This window comes from Pseudophryne corroboree, chromosome 2, assembly GCF_028390025.1.
Source record: "Pseudophryne corroboree isolate aPseCor3 chromosome 2, aPseCor3.hap2, whole genome shotgun sequence".
In the NCBI taxonomy this organism is placed as follows: Eukaryota; Metazoa; Chordata; class Amphibia; order Anura; family Myobatrachidae; genus Pseudophryne; species Pseudophryne corroboree.
In genome coordinates this window covers 36,823,287-36,845,064 of record NC_086445.1, presented here as the reverse complement: position 1 = coordinate 36,845,064, position 21,778 = coordinate 36,823,287, and the positions used below count along the sequence as shown (strand labels likewise).

The following is a 21,778-nucleotide window of genomic DNA, read 5'->3' as shown; positions in this document are numbered from 1 at the left end:
AACAAATCATTATAAAGCTAATGAATATGCAAATGTCAGAGACGCCCCAGAGACCTGCAGCGCTGGGAATGGTCTCAGGTATAGAGGGCACCCCCAGCAGTCAGTGCGGCTGGTTATACAGAAGGTGTCTAGTTGGGGTCACCAGGTTCCTAAACCTCTGTGTGCGGCGCGGTGACATCAGAATGAAGAGACGTGTCACTGCATGGTAAAGATGGCGGCTGTGATGTACAACTGTCTCAGTATCTTGTCATGTGTTCCATGTTATAGCGCTGAGATAAGCTGCTCTTCCCTCCCATGTATGTAACATCACATATAAGCCATATCTCCAGTAATATAAATACTTCTCCCCATACAGCAATATTATATCCCCAGAGCGTCTGCGTCTCTCTCACCTGGGCTGATCTCAGCAGGAACGGCCTCTTCCTTACACTGCCGGTGATATATCACGTGTCCCGGCTCATCCTGTCATACAAGAACATGTGTCACATACGTGTCCCACCCACACGTTACACGGGACATCTCTATAGGACACACATAGGGCGGGGACATGGGAATAACACAATATCCTGCAATGTGAGGAGCGGATGTGCGAGGAGGAGAGGTCAGAGCAGGTTCCTCTACCTGATATTCCTGTGTCACAGTCCTGTTCTCTTCCTCTATACAGCCCGGAGAGTACAGAGGGGTCTCACAGGGGTCTGCGGGAGTTCTAGAGCTGCACCCACCTGCGGGGAATGGATACAGAACATTACATTACAGTAAGTATAGTGATTCTATGTACAGTCAGTGGGGAGGTGAGGACTTCCCTACTGAGTAATGAGGAGACCACCGCCTGCCACCGAGTACAAGGTTACATGTAGGTCACACACTGACTCAGCCTGGACTTGTTACAGGAACAGTGGCCACAATTACCGCATAGTAACTTGTGTAAGTGTATAGACAATGGCAGAAATGCCCCATGTTACACTACTCGCCCAGGCAAGACGCCTGCACCTGCTGTACCTCTGGTACCTACAGATAAGACCTAACACTCAGCCATCCCCCGGCTGTCCTGTGCTGTAAAGAAGACCCTAGATGCCGCTGCTATGTAAGATAGCCCCAAACGTGCTGGAGTAAAGGAAAGCGTGTACATATACCACGAACCAATCAGGTGCTGCCGTCAGTACAGGTTGCCGCCTGTATAAGGGAGATGGCCCCTCACACACACACACACCGGACCACTCACCACACAGGACCCTACCACAGGTCCGCTGATCTACTGTAGTTCCCTCATGTCCCTGACCCAACATCCAGCCCCAGGACATCTCTCAGCTGCACTAATACATGTGCTACAGGAGTTACATTACTGCAGGTCACTGTTCTGTTTGTTTTATATGTTTTCATGTGCAATACATGTCATTTACAGTAAATATACTGTTATTATAGTGACTGTGTATGATGCCTGACGAAGGGAAATAAATCCCGAAACGTTGCTGCAAAGCTGCTGTCTCCTGAATTACATTTCTTTAAGACCACCTGAGTGCCTTTACTGGACTTGCTGTACTCTTTCTTTATGGCACCGTGGCATGAATCTTGAGAGAGGAGGGAGACGAAAATGGGGGTTTAGTCGGTGAATTGGCCAATGCAAACCGATCGCCAAGGTGCCCCACCTTCATGCAGGTCCTACACTATTACAGAGTCTTAAAACCTGGCAACTGTTTCACACATCATATGCCTGCTAGGTTTAATGTGCACCTGCCGCACACCTTATGGCTTTTACAGGTACACTAGTCACCTAGTTATTAAACCTAGCAGGCATATGATGTGTGAGACAGTTGCCAGGTTTTAAGACTCTGTAATAGTGTATGACCTGCATGAAGGTGGGGCACCTTGGCGATCGGTTTGCAGGCTTCTGTGCATTGGCCAATTCACTAAACAAACCCCCATCATTTATTTATTGATGTGTTGAGGCCACCCTGTCAGAATGCCCTCAATCCTACAGCCACCTCTATACCCCACAGTTCCAGCATCCACACAGTGCCTGCTTTCCTACAGCCAGTTCTATACCCCACAGTTCCAGCATGCACACAGTGCCCACTCTCCTACAGCCACCTCTATACCCCACAGTTCCCGCGTACACACAGTGCCTGCGGTCCAACAGCCACCTGTATATCCCACAGTTCCAGCATACACACAGTGCCCACTCTTCTACAGCCACCTCTATACCCCACAGTTCCAGCATCCACACAGTGCCCACTCTCCTACAGCCACCTCTATACCCCACAGTTCCAGCATACACACAGTGCCTGCGGTCCTACAGCCACCTCTATAACCCACAGTTCCAGCATCCATACAGTGCTCGCTCTCCTACAGCCACCTCTATACCCCACAGCTCCAGCATCCACACAGTGCCCGATCTCCTACAGCCATCCCTCTACCCCACGGTTCCAGCGTCCATACAGTACCCGCGCTCCTATAGCCACCTCTATACCCCAAGTTTCCAGCGCCCACAATAGGGCTTGCGCTCCTACAGCAACATTTATACCCTACGGTTACAGCATCCACACAGTGCCTACACACCTACAGTCACCTCTATACGCCACGATCCTGCATCCATGATGTGCTGGCACTGCTTCCGCCACCTCTATACCCCACGGTTCCAGTGCCCACAATATGCTTTGTGCTCCTACAACCACCTATATACCCCACGATTCCAGCACCAACACAGTGCATGTGCTCCCATAGCCCCCTCTATACCCCACGGTTACAGCATACACAATGAGGGGAAATTTTATTTTTTTTTAAATAAATAAATAAATCTGTAAATATTATCTTTATCACTGTACAGCTAATTATCACCTGCTCTGACACTGCTGCTATCGGACCACTATATATCTACATATACGGTCTTCTATTGAATAACAGATGTAATGTTTAGTACATAACAGTACGTTGGAAGTTAATATTAATTGTAATATTTAACGACAGTATTTAAATACCAGTGGTTCCCAAACTTTTTTGAGTCACGGCACCCTAAAGTATCAGAATTTTTTTCACGGCACCCTTAGACCAAAAGTTTCTTATTGAGCAATGCAGAAAAAAAATAAGAATTTACTCACCGGTAATTCTATTTCTCGTAGTCCGTAGTGGATGCTGGGGACTCCGTAAGGACCATGGGGAATAGACGGCTCCGCAGGAGACTGGGCACATCTAAAGAAAGATTTAGGACTATCTGGTGTGCACTGGCTCCTCCCCCTATGACCCTCCTCCAAGCCTCAGTTAGGAACTGTGCCCGGAAGAGCTGACACAATAAGGAAGGATTTTTGAATCCCGGGTAAGACTCATACCAGCCACACCAATCACACCATATAACACGTGATAGGAACCCCGGTTAACAGTATGATAACAAATGGAGCCTCTGAAGAGATGGCTCACAACAAAACCCGATTTTTGTAACAATAACTATGTACAGGTATTGTAGACAATCTGCACTTGGGATGGGCGCCCAGCATCCACTACGGACTACGAGAAATAGATTTACCGGTGAGTAAAATCTTATTTTCTCTGACGTCCTAAAGCAGGGGTGGCCAAACCAGTCCTCGAGATCTACCAACAGTACACATTTTCCAGACCACCTAGCTGGTGCACAGGTGTAGTCATTACTAATTAAGATGTGCTGCATTCATTCCTAACTGACAATTCTACAGATCTCCAGGAGGCCTGGAAAACAAGAACCGTTGGTAGATCTCGAGGACCGGTTTGGCCAGCCCTGTCCTAGTGGATGCTGGGGACTCCGTAAGGACCATGGGGATTATACCAAAGCTCCCAAACGGGCGGGAGAGTGCGGATGACTCTGCAGCACCGAATGAGAGAATTCCAGGTCCTCCTCAGCCAGGGTATCAAATTTGTAGAATTTTGCAAACGTGTTTGCCCCCGACCAAGTAGCTGCTCGGCAAAGTTGTAAAGCCGAGACCCCTCGGGCAGCCGCCCAAGATGAGCCCCCTTCCGTGTGGAATGGGCTTTTACAGACTTAGGCTGCGGTAGTCCCACCGCAGAATGCGCCAGCTGAATAGTGCTACAAATCCAGCGCGCAATAGACTGCTTAGAAGCAGGAGCACCCAGCTTGGTGGGTGCATACAGGATAAACAGCGAGTCAGTCTTTCTGACTCCAGCCGTCCTGGAAACATAAATTTTTAGGGCCCTGACTACGTCCAGCAACTTGGAATCCTCCAAGTCCCTAGTAGCCGCAGGCACCACAATAGGTTGGTTCAAGTGAAAAGCTGAGACCACCTTTGGGAGAAACTGAGGACGAGTCCTCAATTCTGCCCTATCCATATGGAAAATCAGATAAGGGCTTTTTCAAGACGAAGCCGCCAATTCTGAAACCCGCCTGGCCGACGCCAGGGCCAACAGCATGACCACTTTCCACGTGAGATATTTTAAATCCACAGTCTTAAGTGGTTCGAACCAATGTGATTTCAGGAATGCCAAACCCACATTGAGATCCCAAGGTGCCACTGGGGGCACAAAAGGAGGCTGAATATGCAGTACTCCTTTTACAAAAGTCTGAACTTCAAGCAGTGAAGCCAGTTCTTTTTGGAAGAAAATCGACAGAGCCGAAATCTGGACCTTTATGGACCCCAATTTGAGGCCCAACGTCACCCCTGCTTGCAGGAAGTGCAGGAATCGACCCAGGTGAAATTCCTCCGTCGGGGCCTTCATGGCCTCACACCAAGCAACATATCTTCGCCAAATGCGGTGATAATGTCTTGCGGTGACATCCTTCCTGGCTTTGATGACCTCCGGAATACCCTTTTCCTTCAGGATCCGGTGTTCAACCGCCATGCCGTCAAACGCAGCCGCGGTAAGTCTTGGAACAGACAGGGTCCCTGCTGCAGCAGGTCTTGTCTGAGCGGCAGAGGCCAAGGGTCCTCTGTAAGCATCTCTTTAAGTTCCGGGTACCAAGCTCTTCTTGGCCAATCCGGAACCACGAGTATGGTTTTCACACCTCGCCTTCTTATTATTCTCAGTACCTTGGGTATGAGAGGTAGAGGAGGAAACACATAAACCGACTGATACACCCATGGTGTCACTACAGCGTCCACCGCTATCGCCTGAGGGTCTCCTGACCGGGCGCAATATCTTGTCAACTTCTTGTTGAGGCGGGACGCCATCATGTCTACCTGTGGTTTTTCCCACCGGTTGACCAGCATTTGGAAGACTTCTGCCATCCTGCTTCTCGTGCCGCCCTGTCTGTTTACATGGGCGACCGCCGTGATGTTGTCTGACTGGATCAGTACCGGCTGGTTTTGAAGCAGGGGTCTTGCCTGGCTTAGGGCATTGTAAATGGCCCTTAGCTCCAGGATATTTATGTGAAGAGAAATCTCCTGATCTGACCACAGTCCTTGGAAATTTCTTCCCTTTGTGACTGCCCCCCAGCCCCGAAGGCTGGCATCCGTGGTCACCAGGACCCAGTCCTGTATTCCGAATCTGCGGCCCTCTAGTAGATGAGCCCTCTGCAGCCACCACAGCAGCGACACCCTGGTTCTGGCCGATAGGGTTATCCGCTGTTGCATCTGGAGATGGGACCCGGACCATTTGTCCAACAGGTCCCACTGGAACGTCCTTGCGTGGAACCTTCAGAATGGAATTGCTTCGTACGAAGCTACCATTTTTCCCAGGACTCGTGTGCATTGATGTACCGACACTTTTCCTGGTTTTAGGATGTCTCTGACCAGAGATGACAATTACTCGGCTTTTTCCAGTGGAAGAAACACTTTTTTCTGGTCTGTGCCCAGAATCATTCCCAGGAACAGAAGACGTGTCGTCGGGACCAGCTGTGACTTTGGAATGTTTAGAATCCAGCCGTGCTGTTGTAGCACTTCCTGAGAAAGTGCCAACCCCACTATCAACTGTTCTTTGGACCTCGCCTTTATCAGGAGATCGTCCAAGTACGGGATAATTAAAACTCCCTTCTTGCGAAGGAGTATCATCATTTCGGCCATTACCTTGGTAAAGACCCTCGGTGCCGTGGATAACCCAAATGGCAGCGTCTGGAACTGATAGTGAAAGTCCTGTACCACAAATCTGAGGTACTCCTGGTGCGGAGGGTAAATGGGGACATGCAGGTACGCATCCTTGATGTCCAGGGATACCATGTAATCCCCCTCCTCCAGGCTCGCAATAACCGCCCTGAGCGATTCCATCTTGAACTTGAACCTTTTGATATAAGTGTTCAAGGCTTTTAAATTTAAGATGGGTCTCACCGAACCGTCCGGTTTCGGTACCACAAACATTGTGGAGTAGTAACCCTTTCCTTGCTGAAGGAGGGGTACCTTGACAATCAATTTCTGTGAATACAGTTTTTGAATAGCCACCAACACTGCCTCCCTGGCAGAGGGAGTTGCCGGCAAGGCAGATTTTAGGAAACGGCGGGGGGGAGACGTCTCGAATTCCAGCCTGTACCCCTGAGATACCACTTGAAGGACCCAGGGATCCACCTGTGAGAGAGCCCACTGTGTGCTGAAAAACCTGAGACGTGCCCCCACCGTTCCCGATTCCGCCTGAACAGCCCCAGCGTCATGCTGTGGACTTACCGGACGCAGGGGAGGACTTCTGCTCCTGGGAACTAGCTGTGTGCTGCAGCTTTTTCCCCCTTCCTCTGCCCCTCGGCAGAAAAGATGAGCCTCTAGCCCGCTTATTTTTCTGGGGTCGAAAGGACTGTACCTGATAATACGGTGCTTTCTTTTGCTGTGGGGTAGCCTGTGGCAAAAAAGTCGATTTCCCAGCAGTAGCTGTGGAAAAGAGGTCTGAAAGACCTTCCCCAAAAAGTTCCACCCCTTTATAGGGTAAAACTTCCATGTGCCGCTTGGAGTCGGCATCACCTGACCATTGCCTAGTCCATAACCCCCGTCTGGCGGCAATGGACATAGCGCTTATTTTTGATGCCAGCCGGCAAATATCCCTCTGTGCATCACGCATGTATAAGACCGCGTCTTTTATATGGTCAATCGTTAGCAAAATATTGTCCCTATCCATGGTATCAATGTTTTCCGACAGGGAGTCGGACCACGCAGCAGCAGCACTGCACATCCAAGCTGATGCAATAGCGGGTCTCAATATAATGCCAGTGTGTGTGTATAACTTTTAGGGTACTTTCCTGCTTTCTATCAGCAGGTTCTTTTAGGGCGGCCGTATCCGGAGACGGTAGTGCCACCTTCTTTGATAAGCGTGTCAGCGCTTTATCTACCCTAGGGGGTGTTTCCCAGCGTGACCTATCCTCTGGCGGGAAAGGGTACGCAGCCATTAACCGTTTAGAAATGATCAATTTCTTATCTGGGGAAGTCCACGCTTCCTCACACACCTCATTTAATTCGTCAGATGCAGGAAAAAATAAGAATTTACTTACCGATAATTCTATTTCTCGGAGTCCGTAGTGGATGCTGGGGTTCCTGAAAGGACCATGGGGAATAGCGGCTCCGCAGGAGACAGGGCACAAAAAAGTAAAGCTTTACTAGGTCAGGTGGTGTGCACTGGCTCCTCCCCCTATGACCCTCCTCCAGACTCCAGTTAGGTACTGTGCCCGGACGAGCATACACAATAAGGGAGGCATTTTGAATCCCGGGTAAGACTCATACCAGCCACACCAATCACACCGTACAACTTGTGATCTAAACCCAGTTAACAGTATGACAACAGAAAGGGCCTCTTAAAGATGGCTCCTTAACAATAACCCGAATTAGTTAACAATAACTATGTACAAGTATTGCAGATAATCCGCACTTGGGATGGGCGCCCAGCATCCACTACGGACTCCGAGAAATAGAATTATCGGTAAGTAAATTCTTATTTTCTCTATCGTCCTAAGTGGATGCTGGGGTTCCTGAAAGGACCATGGGGATTATACCAAAGCTCCCAAACGGGCGGGAGAGTGCGGATGACTCTGCAGCACCGAATGAGAGAACTCCAGGTCCTCCTTTGCCAGGGTATCAAATTTGTAAAATTTTACAAACGTGTTCTCCCCCGACCACGTAGCTGCTCGGCAGAGTTGTAATGCCGAGACCCCTCGGGCAGCCGCCCAAGATGAGCCCACCTTCCTTGTGGAGTGGGCTTTTACAGTTTTAGGCTGTGGCAGGCCTGCCACAGAATGTGCAAGTTGAATTGTGTTACAAATCCAACGAGCAATCGACTGCTTAGAAGCAGGTGCGCCCAACTTGTTGGGTGCATACAATATAAACAGCGAGTCAGATTTTCTGACTCCAGCCGTCCTTGCAATGTATATTTTTAAGGCTCTGACAACGTCCAACAACTTGGAGTCCTCCAAGTCGCTAGTGGCCGCAGGCACCACAATAGGTTGGTTCAGATGAAATGCTGATACCACTTTAGGGAGAAAATGCGGACGAGTCCGCAGTTCTGCCCTATCCGAATGGAAGATTAGATAAGGACTTTTATAAGATAAAGCCGCCAATTCAGATACTCTCCTGGCAGAGGCCAGGGCTAGTAACATAGTCACTTTCAATGTGAGATATTTCAAATCCACCTTTTTCAATGGTTCAAACCAATGGGATTTGAGGAAATCTAAAACTACATTTAGATCCCACGGTGCCACCGGAGGCACCACAGGAGGCTGTATATGCAGTACTCCCTTGACAAAAGTCTGGACCTCAGGGACAGAGGCCAATTCTTTTTGGAAGAATATTGACAGGGCCGAAATTTGAACCTTAATGGATCCCAATTTGAGACCCATAGATAATCCTGATTGCAGGAAATGTAGGAAACGACCCAGTTGGAATTCCTCCGTCGGAACCCTCCGATCCTCGCACCACGCTACATATTTTCGCCAAATGCGGTGATAATGTTTCACGGTGACTTCCTTCCGTGCCTTAATCAAGGTAGGAATGACTTCTTCTGGAATGCCTTTCCCTTTTAGGATCTGGCGTTCAACCGCCATGCCGTCAAACGCAGCCGCGGTAAGTCTTGAAAAAGACAGGGACCCTGCTGTAGCAGGTCCCTTCTCAGAGGTAGAGGCCACGGTTCGTCCGTGAGCATCTCTTGAAGTTCCGGATACCAAGTCCTTCTCGGCCAATCCGGAACCACTAGTATTGTTCTTACTCTTCTTTGCCGTATGATCTTCAATACCTTTGGTATGAGCGGCAGAGGAGGAAACACATACACTGACTGGTACACCCAAGGAGTTACCAGTGCGTCCACAGCTATTGCCTGTGGATCTCTTGACCTGGCGCAATATTTGTCCAGTTTCTTGTTGAGGCGAGACGCCATCATGTCTACAATTGGTCTTTCCCAACGGTCTATTAACATGTTGAAGACTTCTGGATGTAGACCCCACTCTCCCGGATGAAGATCGTGTCTGCTGAGGAAGTCTGCTTCCCAGTTGTCCACGCCCGGGATGAACACTGCTGACAGTGCTATCACGTGATTCTCCGCCCAGCGAAGAATCTTGGCAGCTTCTGCCATTGCACTCCTGCTTCTTGTGCCGCCCTGCCTGTTTACATGGGCGACCGCCGTGATGTTGTCCGACTGAATCAACACCGGCTTTCCTTGCAGGAGAAGTTCCGCCTGGCTTAGAGCATTGTAGATTGCTCTTAGTTCCAGAATGTTTATGTGAAGAGACTTTTCCAGACTCGTCCATACTCCCTGGAAGTTTCTTCCTTGTGTGACTGCTCCCCAGCCTCTCAGGCTGGCGTCCGTGGTCACCAGGATCCAATCCTGAATGCCGAATCTGCGGCCTTCTAATAGGTGAGCCTTCTGCAACCACCACAGAAGTGACACCCTTGTCTTTGGTGACAGGGTTATTCGCAGGTGCATCTGCAGATGCGACCCTGACCATTTGTCCAACAGATCCCTTTGGAATATTCTTGCATGGAATCTGCCGAATGGAATTGCTTCGTAAGAAGCCACCATTTTTCCCAGGACTCTTGTGCATTGATGTACTGACACTTTTCCTGGTTTTAGGAGGTTCCTGACCAGATCGGATAACTCCTTGGCTTTTTCCTCTGGAAGGAAAACCTTTTTCTGAACCGTGTCCAGAATCATTCCTAGGAACAGCAGACGAGTTGTCGGGATTAAATGGGATTTTGGAATATTCAGAATCCACCCGTGTTGTCTTAGCACCTCTTGAGATAGTGCTAAAGCTGTCTCCAGCTGTTCTCTGGACCTTGCCCTTATTAGGAGATCGTCCAAGTATGGGATAACTAATACGCCTTTTCTTCGAAGAAGAATCATCATCTCGGCCATTACCTTGGTAAAGACCCGAGGCGCCGTGGACAATCCGAACGGCAGCGTCTGAAACTGATAGTGACAGTTTTGAACAATGAACCTGAGGTACCCCTGGTGTGCGGGGTAAATCGGAACGTGTAGATACGCATCCTTGATGTCCAAGGATACCATAAAGTCCCCTTCTTCCAGGTTCGCTATCACTGCTCTGAGTGACTCCATCTTGAACTTGAACTTTTTTATGTAGAGGTTCAAGGACTTCAGATTTAGAATAGGCCTTACCGAGCCATCCGGCTTCGGTACCACAAATAGAGTGGAATAATACCCCTTTCCTTGTTGTAATAGGGGTACTTTGACTATCACCTGCTGAGCGTACAGCTTGTGAATGGCTTCCAACACCCTCTCCCTTTCGGAAGAGACGGTTGGTAAGGCAGACTTCAGGAAACGATGAGGAGGATCCGTCTCTAATTCCAACCTGTACCCCTGAGATATTATCTGCAGGATCCAGGGGTCTACCTGCGAGTGAGCCCACTGCGCGCTGTAATTTTTGAGACGGCCCCCCACTGTCCCCGAGTCCGCTTGAGAGGCCCCAGCGTCATGCTGAGGTTTTTGCAGGAGCCGGGGAGGGCTTCTGTTCCTGGGAAGGAGCTGCCTGTTGGTGTCTCTTCCCTCTTCCTCTGCCTCGTGGCAGGTACGACAAGCCCTTTGCTCTCTTATTTTTGTAGGAGCGAAAAGGCTGCGGTTGAAAGGTCGGTGCCTTTCTCTGTTGGGGAGTGACTTGAGGTAAAAAAGTGGATTTCCCGGCAGTAGCCGTGGCCACCAAGTCTGATAGACCAACTCCAAATAACTCCTCCCCTTTATACGGCAAAACCTCCATGTGACGTTTTGAATCCGCATCGCCTGTCCACTGTCGTGTCCATAAGGCTCTTCTGGCTGAAATGGACATAGCACTCATCCGAGATGCCAGTGTGCAAATATCCCTCTGTGCATCACGCATATAGATAAATGCATCCTTTATTTGTTCTAACGACAGTAAAACATTGTCCCTATCTAGGGTATCAATATTTTCAATCAGGGATTCTGACCAAACTACTCCAGCACTGCACATCCAGGCAGTTGCTATAGCTGGTCGTAGTATAACACCTGCATGTGTGTATATATTCTTTTGAATAACTTCCATCTTTCTATCTGATGGATCCTTAAGTGCGGCCGTCTCAGGAGAGGGTAACGCCACTTGTTTGGATAAGCGTGTGAGCGCCTTGTCCACCTTAGGGGGTGTTTCCCAGCGCGCCCTAACCTCTGGCGGGAAAGGGTATAATGCCAATAACTTTTTTGAAATTATCAACTTTTTATCAGGAGCAACCCACGCTTCATCACACACGTCATTTAATTCTTCTGATTCAGGAAAAACTGTTTGTAGTTTTTTCACACCATACATAATACCCTGTTTTACGGTATCTGTAGTATCAGCTAAATGTAACGTCTCCTTCATTGCCAAAATCATATAACGTGTGGCCCTACTGGAAAATACGTTTGAATTTCTACCGTCGTCACTGGAATCAGTGCCCGTGTCTGGGTCTGTGTCGACCGACTGAGGCAAAGGGCGTTTTACAGCCCCTGACGGTGTTTGAGGCGCCTGGACAGGCATTAATTGATTGTCCGGCCGCCTCATGTCCTCAACTGACTGTTTAAGGGAAGATAAACCATCACGTAATTCCACAAATAAAGGCATCCATTCTGGTGTCGACCCCCTGGGGGGTGACATCTGCATATTTGGCAATTGCTCCGCCTCCACACCAATATCGTCCTCATACATGTCGACACCACGTACCGACACACACCGCAAACTCACAGGGAATGCTCTAATGAAGACAGGACCCACTAGCCCTTTTGGGGAGACAGAGGGAGAGTCTGCCAGCACACACCACAAAGCGCTATATATACAAGGGATATCCTTATATTAAGTGCTCCCTTATAGCTGCTTTAATATATATATATATAGCCATTAATGTGCCCCCCCTCTCTGTTTTACCCTGTTTCTGTAGTGCAGTGCAGGGGAGAGACCTGGGAGCCGTTCTGACCAGCGGAGCTGTGACAGAAAATGGCGCCGTGTGCTGAGGAGATAGGCCCCGCCCCTTTTTCGGCGGGTTCTTCTCCCGCTATTTTTCCAGTCAGGCAGGGGTTAAATATCTCCATATAGCCCCTATGGGCTATATGTGAGGTATTTTTAGCCTTGTATAAGGTTTATATTTGCCTCTCAGAGCGCCCCCCCCCAGCGCTCTGCACCCTCAGTGACTGCCCAGTGAAGTGTGCTGAGAGGAAAATGGCGCACAGCTGCAGTGCTGTGCGCTACCTTATGAAGACTGAGGAGTCTTCAGCCGCCGGTTTCCGGACCTCTTCACGCTTCAGCATCTGCAAGGGGGTCGGCGGCGCGGCTCCGGGACCGGACTCCACGGCTGGGCCTGTGTTCGATCCCTCTGGAGCTAATGGTGTCCAGTAGCCAAGCAGCAAATCCACTCTGCATGCAGGTGAGTTTACTACTTTCCCCCTAAGTCCCACGTTGCAGTGATCCTGTTGCCAGCAGGACTCACTGTAAAGAAAAAAACCTAAACTAAACTTTCTCTAAGCAGCTCTTTAGGAGAGCCACCTAGATTGCACCCTTCTCGTTCGGGCACAAAATCTAACTGGAGTCTGGAGGAGGGTCATAGGGGGAGGAGCCAGTGCACACCACCTGACCTAGTAAAGCTTTACTTTTTTGTGCCCTGTCTCCTGCGGAGCCGCTATTCCCCATGGTCCTTTCAGGAACCCCAGCATCCACTTAGGACGATAGAGAAACTACTGGTAGTTTTTTCTCACCAAACATAATACCCTTTTTTGTGGTACCTGGGGTATCATCAGAAATGTGTAATACATTTTTCATAGCCTCAATCATATAACGGGTGGATCTATTGGAGGGTACACTCGTCTCATCATCGTCGACACTGGAGTCGGTATCCGTGTCGACATCTGTATCTGTCATCTGAGGTAGCGGGCGTTTTATAGCCCCTGATGACATTTGAGACGCTTGGACAGGCACAAGCTGAGTAGCCGGCTGTCCTATGTCGTCAAACCTTTTATGTAAGGAGCTGACACTGTCACGTAAATCCTTCCATAAGTCCATCCACACTGGTGTCGACCCCGCAGAGGGTGACATCACATTCACAGGCATTTGCTCCGCCTCCACATCATTATCCTCATCATACATGTCGACACAGCAGTACCGACACACAGCAGACACACAGGGAATGCTCTTACAGAGGACAGGACCCCACAAAGCCCTTTGGGGAGACAGAGGGAGAGTATGCCAGTACACACCAGAGCGCTATATAACACAGGGATATCACTATACAGAGTTTTTTCCCCTATAGCTGCCTATAAATAAGATTTTACTTACCGATAAATCTATTTCTCGTAGTCCGTAGTGGATGCTGGGACTCCGTAAGGACCATGGGGAATAGCGGCTCCGCATCAGGTGGTGTGCACTGGCTCCTCCCCCTATGACCCTCCTCCAAGCCTCAGTTAGGATACTGTGCCCGGACGAGCGTACATAATAAGGAAGGATATTGAATCCCGGGTAAGACTCATACCAGCCACACCAATCACACCGTACAACTTGTGATCTGAACCCAGTTAACAGTATGATAACAACGAAGGAGCCTCTGAAAAGATGGCTCACAACAACAATAACCCGATTTAGTTAACAATAACTATGTACAAGTATTGCAGACAATCCGCACTTGGGATGGGCGCCCAGCATCCACTACGGACTACGAGAAATAGATTTATCGGTAAGTAAAATCTTATTTTCTCTGACGTCCTAGTGGATGCTGGGACTCCGTAAGGACCATGGGGATTATACCAAAGCTCCCAAACGGGCGGGAGAGTGCGGATGACTCTGCAGCACCGAATGAGAGAACTCCAGGTCCTCCTCAGCCAGGGTATCAAATTTGTAGAATTTAGCAAACGTGTTTGCCCCTGACCAAGTAGCTGCTCGGCAAAGTTGTAAAGCCGAGACCCCTCGGGCAGCCGCCCAAGATGAGCCCACTTTCCTTGTGGAATGGGCTTTCACAGATTTTGGCTGTGGCAGGCCTGCCACAGAATGTGCAAGTTGAATTGTACTACAAATCCAACGAGCAATAGTCTGCTTAGAAGCAGGAGCACCCAGCTTGTTGGGTGCATACAGGATAAACAGCGAGTCAGACTTTCTGACTCCCGCCGTCCTGGAAACATATATTTTCAGGGCCCTGACAACGTCAAGTAACTTGGAGTCCTCCAAGTCCCTAGTAGCCGCAGGCACCACAATAGGTTGGTTCATGTGAAAAGCAGAAACCACCTTAGGGAGAAATTGAGGACGAGTCCTCAATTCTGCCCTGTCAGAATGAAAAATTAAGTAAGGGCTTTTATATGATAAAGCCGCCAATTCTGACACACGCCTGGCTGAAGCCAGGGCTAACAGCATCGTCACCTTCCATGTGAGATATTTTAAGTCCACAGTGGTGAGTGGTTCAAACCAATGTGACTTAAGGAACCTCAAAACAACATTGAGACCCCAAGGTGCCACTGGAGGCACAAAAGGAGGTTGTATATGCAGTACCCCTTTTACAAATGTCTGAACTTCAGGTACTGAAGCCAGTTCTTTCTGGAAGAAAATCGACAGGGCCGAAATTTGAACCTTAATGAACCCTAATTTTAGGCCCATAGACAGTCCTAAAATAGATAAGAGAGGATATAACTTGCGCCTATGGAGCAGCTTTGGACTAAGACTCTTGGATACACCACATCCAACTCTACATTCACAACAACACAATTTTTGAGTAGTCCACAAGCGCTACCACATTCTAAACTAATATAGATATATATGTATAAGAATCCTTTCAAGGATCTGAGTCCTCAATGTACACAGGGTGAGCTCCTTCCTCGTGGTTCGCACCTCTGGACTGACCTCCTGTCAATGGGGAATGTTCCTCAAAAGGTTTCTTTTTAGGCCCCTCTGACACGTCTGGTCCCTGGGATCTTACCCCTCCTAGATAAAGGACGCTCACCTTATGCATATGCCCTATGTGCCTTGAAAGGTTTCTTTCCGTCGGTTCGTCTTTATTCAAAAAACCCTCTGTGTATATCTCATCAGGGCAAATCTTATCCCATATATACCCTGCTCACCTTGATATAAGGCCCTATGTGCCTTGAAAGGTTTCTTTCACCATCTGTATTCCACGTTACTTTCTATTCCTCCATTAATCCGCATACAGTGTGAAAGTAAAAGTCCCAAAGTCCGAACTTATATAAGTTCAAAAAATTTATTTCCAACAAAACATAAAAAATTCCATAAAAAGATAACAATCTCTTAAAATATGCCCCTAAACAACAGTGGCCAAAGGTTCATCCCACATTAAGCCCCTTGGAATCCGACAGGGAATAGTAATTTGCCCTGATTTCAACAAAAAAGGTGGATCTTACGAATTCCTTCCAAGATCCCGGTTCCTTTCTGGGGGAAAAAATATGAGAAGACCTTACCACTTGGGGTCAAAAAGTAGTTATTGCCACTACTTTTTGACCCCAAGTGGTAAGGTCTTCTCATATTTTTTCCCCCAGAAAGGAACCGGGATCTTGGAAGGAATTCGTAAGATCCACCTTTTTTGTTGAAATCAGGGCAAATTACTATTCCCTGTCGGATTCCAAGGGGCTTAATGTGGGATGAACCTTTGGCCACTGTTGTTTAGGGGCATATTTTAAGAGATTGTTATCTTTTTATGGAATTTTTTATGTTTTGTTGGAAATAAATTTTTTGAACTTATATAAGTTCGGACTTTGGGACTTTTACTTTCACACTGTATGCGGATTAATGGAGGAATAGAAAGTAACGTGGAATACAGATGGTGAAAGAAACCTTTCAAGGCACATAGGGCCTTATATCAAGGTGAGCAGGGTATATATGGGATAAGATTTGCCCTGATGAGATATACACAGAGGGTTTTTTGAATAAAGACGAACCGACGGAAAGAAACCTTTCAAGGCACATAGGGCATATGCATAAGGTGAGCGTCCTTTATCTAGGAGGGGTAAGATCCCAGGGACCAGACGTGTCAGAGGGGCCTAAAAAGAAACCTTTTGAGGAACATTCCCCATTGACAGGAGGTCAGTCCAGAGGTGCGAACCACGAGGAAGGAGCTCACCCTGTGTACATTGAGGACTCAGATCCTTGAAAGGATTCTTATACATATATATCTATATTAGTTTAGAATGTGGTAGCGCTTGTGGACTACTCAAAAATTGTGTTGTTGTGACCATAGACAGTCCTGTTTGCAGGAAATGGAGGAAACGACCCAGTTGAAATTCCTCTGTAGGGGCCTTCTTGGCCTCACACCACGCAACATATTTTTGCCAAATGCGGTGATAATGTTTTGCGGTTACATCCTTCCTGGCTTTGACCAGGGTAGGGATGACTTCATCTGGAATGCCTTTTTCCTTCAGGATCCGGCGTTCAACCGCCATGCCGTCAAACGCAGCCGCGGTAAGTCTTGGAACAGACAAGGCCCCTGTTGGAGCAGGTCCTTTCTTAGAGGTAGAGGCCACGGGTCTTCCGTGAGCATCTCTTGAAGTTCCGGGTACCAAGTCCTTCTTGGCCAATCCGGAACCACGAGTATCGTTCTTACTCCTCTCCTTCTTATGATTCTCAGTACTTTTGGTATGAGAGGCAGAGGAGGGAACACATACACTGACTGGTACACCCACGGTGTCACCAGAGCGTCCACCGCTATTGCCTGAGGGTCCCTTGACCTGGCGCAATATCTGTCTAGTTTTTTGTTTAGACGTGACGCCATCATGTCCACCTTTGGTTTTTCCCAACGGTTTACAATCAGGTGGAAGACTTCTGGGTGAAGTCCCCACTCTCCCGGGTGAAGGTCGTGTCTGCTGAGGAAGTCTGCTTCCCAGTTGTCCACTCCCGGAATGAACACTGCTGACAGAGCTATCACATGATTTTCCGCCCAGCGAAGAATCCTTGCAGCTTCTGCCATTGCCCTCCTGCTTCTCGTGCCGCCCTGTCTGTTTACGTGGGCGACTGACGTGATGTTGTCCGATTGGATCAATACCGCCTGACCCTGAAGCAGGGGTTTCGCTTGACTTAGGGCATTGTAAATGGCCCTTAGTTCCAGAATGTTTATATGAAGAGATGTTTCCATGCTTGACCACAAGCCCTGGAAATTTTTTCCCTGTGTGACTGCCCCCCAGCCTCTCAGGCTGGCGTCCGTGGTCACCAGGACCCAATCCTGAATGCCAAATCTGCGGCCCTCTAGTAGATGAGCACTCTGCAGCCACCACAGAAGAGACACCCTTGTCCTTGTCGACAGGGTTATCCGCTGATGCATCTGAAGATGCGATCCGGACCATTTGTCCAGTAGATCCCACTGAAACGTTCTTGCATGGAATCTTCCGAATGGAATCGCTTCGTAAGAAGCCACCATTTTTCCCAGGACCCTCGTGCACTGATGCACTGACACCTGGTCTGGTTTTAGGAGGTTCCTGACTAGCTCGGATAACTCCCTGGCCTTCTCCTCCGGGAGAAACACCTTTTTCTGGACTGTGTCCAGAATCATTCCTAGGAACAGTAGACGTGTCGTTGGAATCAGCTGCGATTTTGGAATATTTAGGATCCACCCGTGCTGACGTAACACTACCTGAGATAGTGCTACTCCGACTTCTAACTGTTCCCTGGACCTTGCCCTTATCAGGAGATCGTCCAAGTAAGGGATAATTAAGATGCCTTTTCTTCGAAGAAGAATCATCATTTCGGCCATTACCTTGGTAAAGACCCGAGGTGCCGTGGACAACCCAAACGGCAGCGTCTGAAACTGATAATGACAGTTTTGTACTACAAACCTGAGGTACCCTTGGTGAGACGGGTAGATTGGGACGTGGAGATAAGCATCCTTGATGTCCAGAGACACCATATAGTCCCCTTCTTCCAGGTTTGCTATCACCGCTCTGAGTGATTCCATCTTGAATTTGAACCTCTTTATGTAAGTGTTCAGGGATTTTAGATTTAAAATTGGTCTCACCGAGCCGTCCGGCTTCGGTACCACAAACAGCGTGGAATAATACCCCTTTCCCTGTTGTAGGAGGGGTACCTTGATTATCACCTGCTGGGAATACAGCTTGTGAATGGCTTCCAAAACTGCCTCCCTGTCGGAGGGAGACTTTGGTAGAGCAGACTTCAGGAACCGGCGAGGGGGAAACGCCTCGAATTCCAGTTTGTACCCCTGCGATACCACCTGTAGAATCCAGGGGTCCACTTGCGAGTGAGCCCACTGCGCGTTGAAATTCTTGAGACGGGCCCCCACCATGTCTGAGTCTGCTTGTAAAGCCCCAGCGTCATGCTGAAGACTTGGCAGAAGCAGGGGATGGCTTCTGCTCCTGGGAAGCGGCTGCATGGTGCAGTCTTTTTCCCCTTCCTCTGCCCCGGGGCAGGAAGGAATGGCCTTTAGCTCGCTTGTACTTATGGGAACGAAAGGACTGAGTTTGAAAAGACGGTGTCTTTTTCTGCTGATGTGAAGTGACCTGGGGTAAAAAGGTGGATTTTCCAGCCGTTGCCGTGGCCACCAGGTCCGATAGACCAGCCCCAAATAACTCCTCCCCTTTATACGGCAATACTTCCATATGTCGTTTGGAATCCGCATCGCCTGACCACTGTCGCGTCCATAACGCTCTTCTGGCAGAAATGGACATAGCACTTACTCTTGATGCCAGGGTGCAAATATCCCTCTGTGCATCACGCATATATAGTAATGCATCCTTCAAATGCTCTATAGTTAACAGTATATTGTCCCTATCCAGGGTATCAATATTTTCAGTCAGGGAATCCGACCACGCGACGCCAGCACTGCACATCCAGGCTGAAGCGATTGTTGGTCGCAGTATAACACCAGTATGTGTGTATATACTTTTAAGAATATTTTCCAGCCTTCTATCTGCTGGTTCTTTGAGGGGGGCCGTATCAGGAGACGGTAACGCTACTTGTTTAGATAAACGTGTGAGCGCCTTATCTACCCTAGGGGGTGTTTCCCAACGTGTCCTAACCTCTAACGGGAAAGGATATAGTGCCAATAATTTTTTAGAAATTAGCAGTTTTTTTGTCGGGGGAAACCCACGCTTTATCACACACCTCATTTAACTCATCTGACTCAGGGAAAACTATTGGTAGTTTTTTCACACCCCACATAATACCCTTCTTTGTGGTACTTGTAGTGTCAGAAATGTTCAATGCTTCCTTCATTGCCGTGATCATGTAACGTGTGGCCCTACTGGACATTACGTTTGTCTCCTCACCGTCGACACTAGACTCAGTATCTGTGTCTGGATCTGTGTCGACCCACTGAGGTAACGGGCGTTTTAGGGCCCCTGACGGTGTCTGAGACGCCTGGACAGGCACTAATTGATTTGCCGGCTGTCTCATGTCATCAACCGTTCTTTGCAAAGTGCTGACATTATCACTTAATTCTTTAAATACGATCATCCAGTCAGGTGTCGACTCCCTAGGGGGTGACATCACTAACCCAGGCAATTGCTCCGCCTCCACATCATTTTCCTCCTCATACATGTCGACACACACGTACCGACACACAGCACACACACCGGGAATGCTCTGATAGAGGACAGGACCCCACAAGCCCTTTGGAGAGACAGAGGGAGAGTCTGCCAGCACACACCAAGCGCTATATATATATATATACAGGGATAACCTTATATAAGTGTTAATCCCTTATAGCTGCTGTTTATATAGTTTTTAGCTGCCAATAGTGCCCCCCCTTCTCTTTTTTACCCTGATTCAGTAGCAAGTCTGCAGGGGAGAGTCAGGGAGCCGTCCTTCCAGCGGAGCTGTGAGGGAAAATGGCGCTTGTGTGCTGAGGAGATAGGCTCCGCCCCTTCACGACGTCCTTATCTCCCGCTTTTTCTGTAAAAAATGGCAGGGGTTAAAATACATCCATATAGCCCCAGAGCTATATGTGATGTATTCTTTAGCCAATCTAAGGTATATCATGTTATATTGCGTCTCAGGGCGCTCCCCCCCAGCGCCCTGCACCCTCAGTGACCGGAGTGTGAAGTGTGCTGAGAGCAATGGCTCACAGCTGCGGTGCTGTGCGCTACCTTAGTCTGAAGACAGGATCGTCTTCTGCCGCCGATTTCACCGGACCTCTTCGCTCTTCTGGCTCTGTAAGGGGGCCGGCGGCGCGGCTCCGGGACCCATCCAGGCTGAACCTGTGATCGTCCCTCTGGAGCTAATGTCCAGTAGCCTAAGAAACCCGATCCACTCTGCACGCAGGTGAGTCCGTTTCTTCTCCCCTTAGTCCCACGATGCAGTGAGCCTGTTGCCAGCAGGACTCACTGAAAATAAAAAACCTAAAATATACTTTCTTCTAGGAGCTCAGGAGAGCCACCTAGCCTGCACCCTTCTCGTTCGGGCACAAAAATCTAACAGAGGCTTGGAGGAGGGTCATAGGGGGAGGAGCCAGTGCACACCACCTGATCCTAAAGCTTTTATTCTTGTGCCCTGTCTCCTGCGGAGCCGCTATTCCCCATGGTCCTTACGGAGTCCCAGCATCCACTAGGACGTCAGAGAAATATATATATACTGCACCTAAATTGTGCCCCCCCTCTCTTTTTTACCCTTTCTGTAGTGCAGGACTGCAGGGGAGAGCCAGGGAGCTTCCTTCCAGCGAAGCTGTGAGGGAATAATGGCGCCAGTGCGCTGAGGGAGTTGGCTCCGCCCCTTTTCCGGCGGGCTTTCTCCCGCTATTTTATCGTTTCTGGCAGGGGTTAATATACACCTATATAGCCTCTGGGGCTATATATGGTGTTAGTTTTGCCAGCCAAGGTGTTATTATTGCTGCTCAGGGCGCCCCCAGCGCCCTGCACCAATCAGTGACCGCAGTGTGTGGTGTGCATGAGGAGCAATGGCGCACATCTGCAGTGCTGTGCGCTACCTTGGAGAAGACAGAAGTCTTCAGCCGCCGATTTTCCGGACCACCTTCTTGTTTCTGGCTCTGTAAGGGGGACGGCGGCGCGGCTCCGGGAACGGACGACGAGGTCGGGTCCTGTGTTCGATCCCTCTGGAGCTAATGGTGTCCAGTAGCCTAAGAAGCCCAGGCTACCACTACTTAGGTAGGTTCGCTTCTTCTCCCCTTAGTCCCTCGTTGCAGTGAGCCTGTTGCCAGCAGGTCTCACTGAAAATAAAAAACCTAAACTATACTTTCTTCTAGGAGCTCAGGAGAGCCCCTAGTGTGCATCCAGCTCAGCCGGGCACAGAAATCTAACTGGGGCTTGGAGGAGGGTCATAGGGGGAGGAGCCAGTGCACACCAGATAGTCCTAAATCTTTCTTTAGATGTGCCCAGTCTCCTGCGGAGCCGTCTATCCCCCATGGTCCTTAAGGAGTCCCCAGCATCCACTGGGACGTCAGAGAAAATTAAATTAAGTAAAATAAGATTTTACTTACCGATAAATCTATTTCTCGTAGTCCGTAGTGGATGCTGGGAC

The 21,778-nt window shown here is 49.0% G+C and overlaps 1 protein-coding gene across 11 annotated transcripts in view; it reads right to left on the bottom strand.

The window, feature by feature from the left end:
* The window catches only part of LOC134995897 (zinc finger protein 768-like), a 923,052-nt gene that overhangs the window by 443,954 nt on the left and 457,320 nt on the right, over nt 1–21,778 (bottom strand). For all 11 annotated transcript variants that reach the window (XM_063951146.1, XM_063951148.1, XM_063951151.1 and 8 more), the window contains 2 exons: nt 622–722; nt 393–462 (listed from right to left, as the gene is read on the bottom strand). In XM_063951146.1, the coding sequence (XP_063807216.1) occupies nt 393–462; nt 622–722 (171 nt within the window). The remainder of the gene's footprint in view (nt 1–392; nt 463–621; nt 723–21,778) is intronic.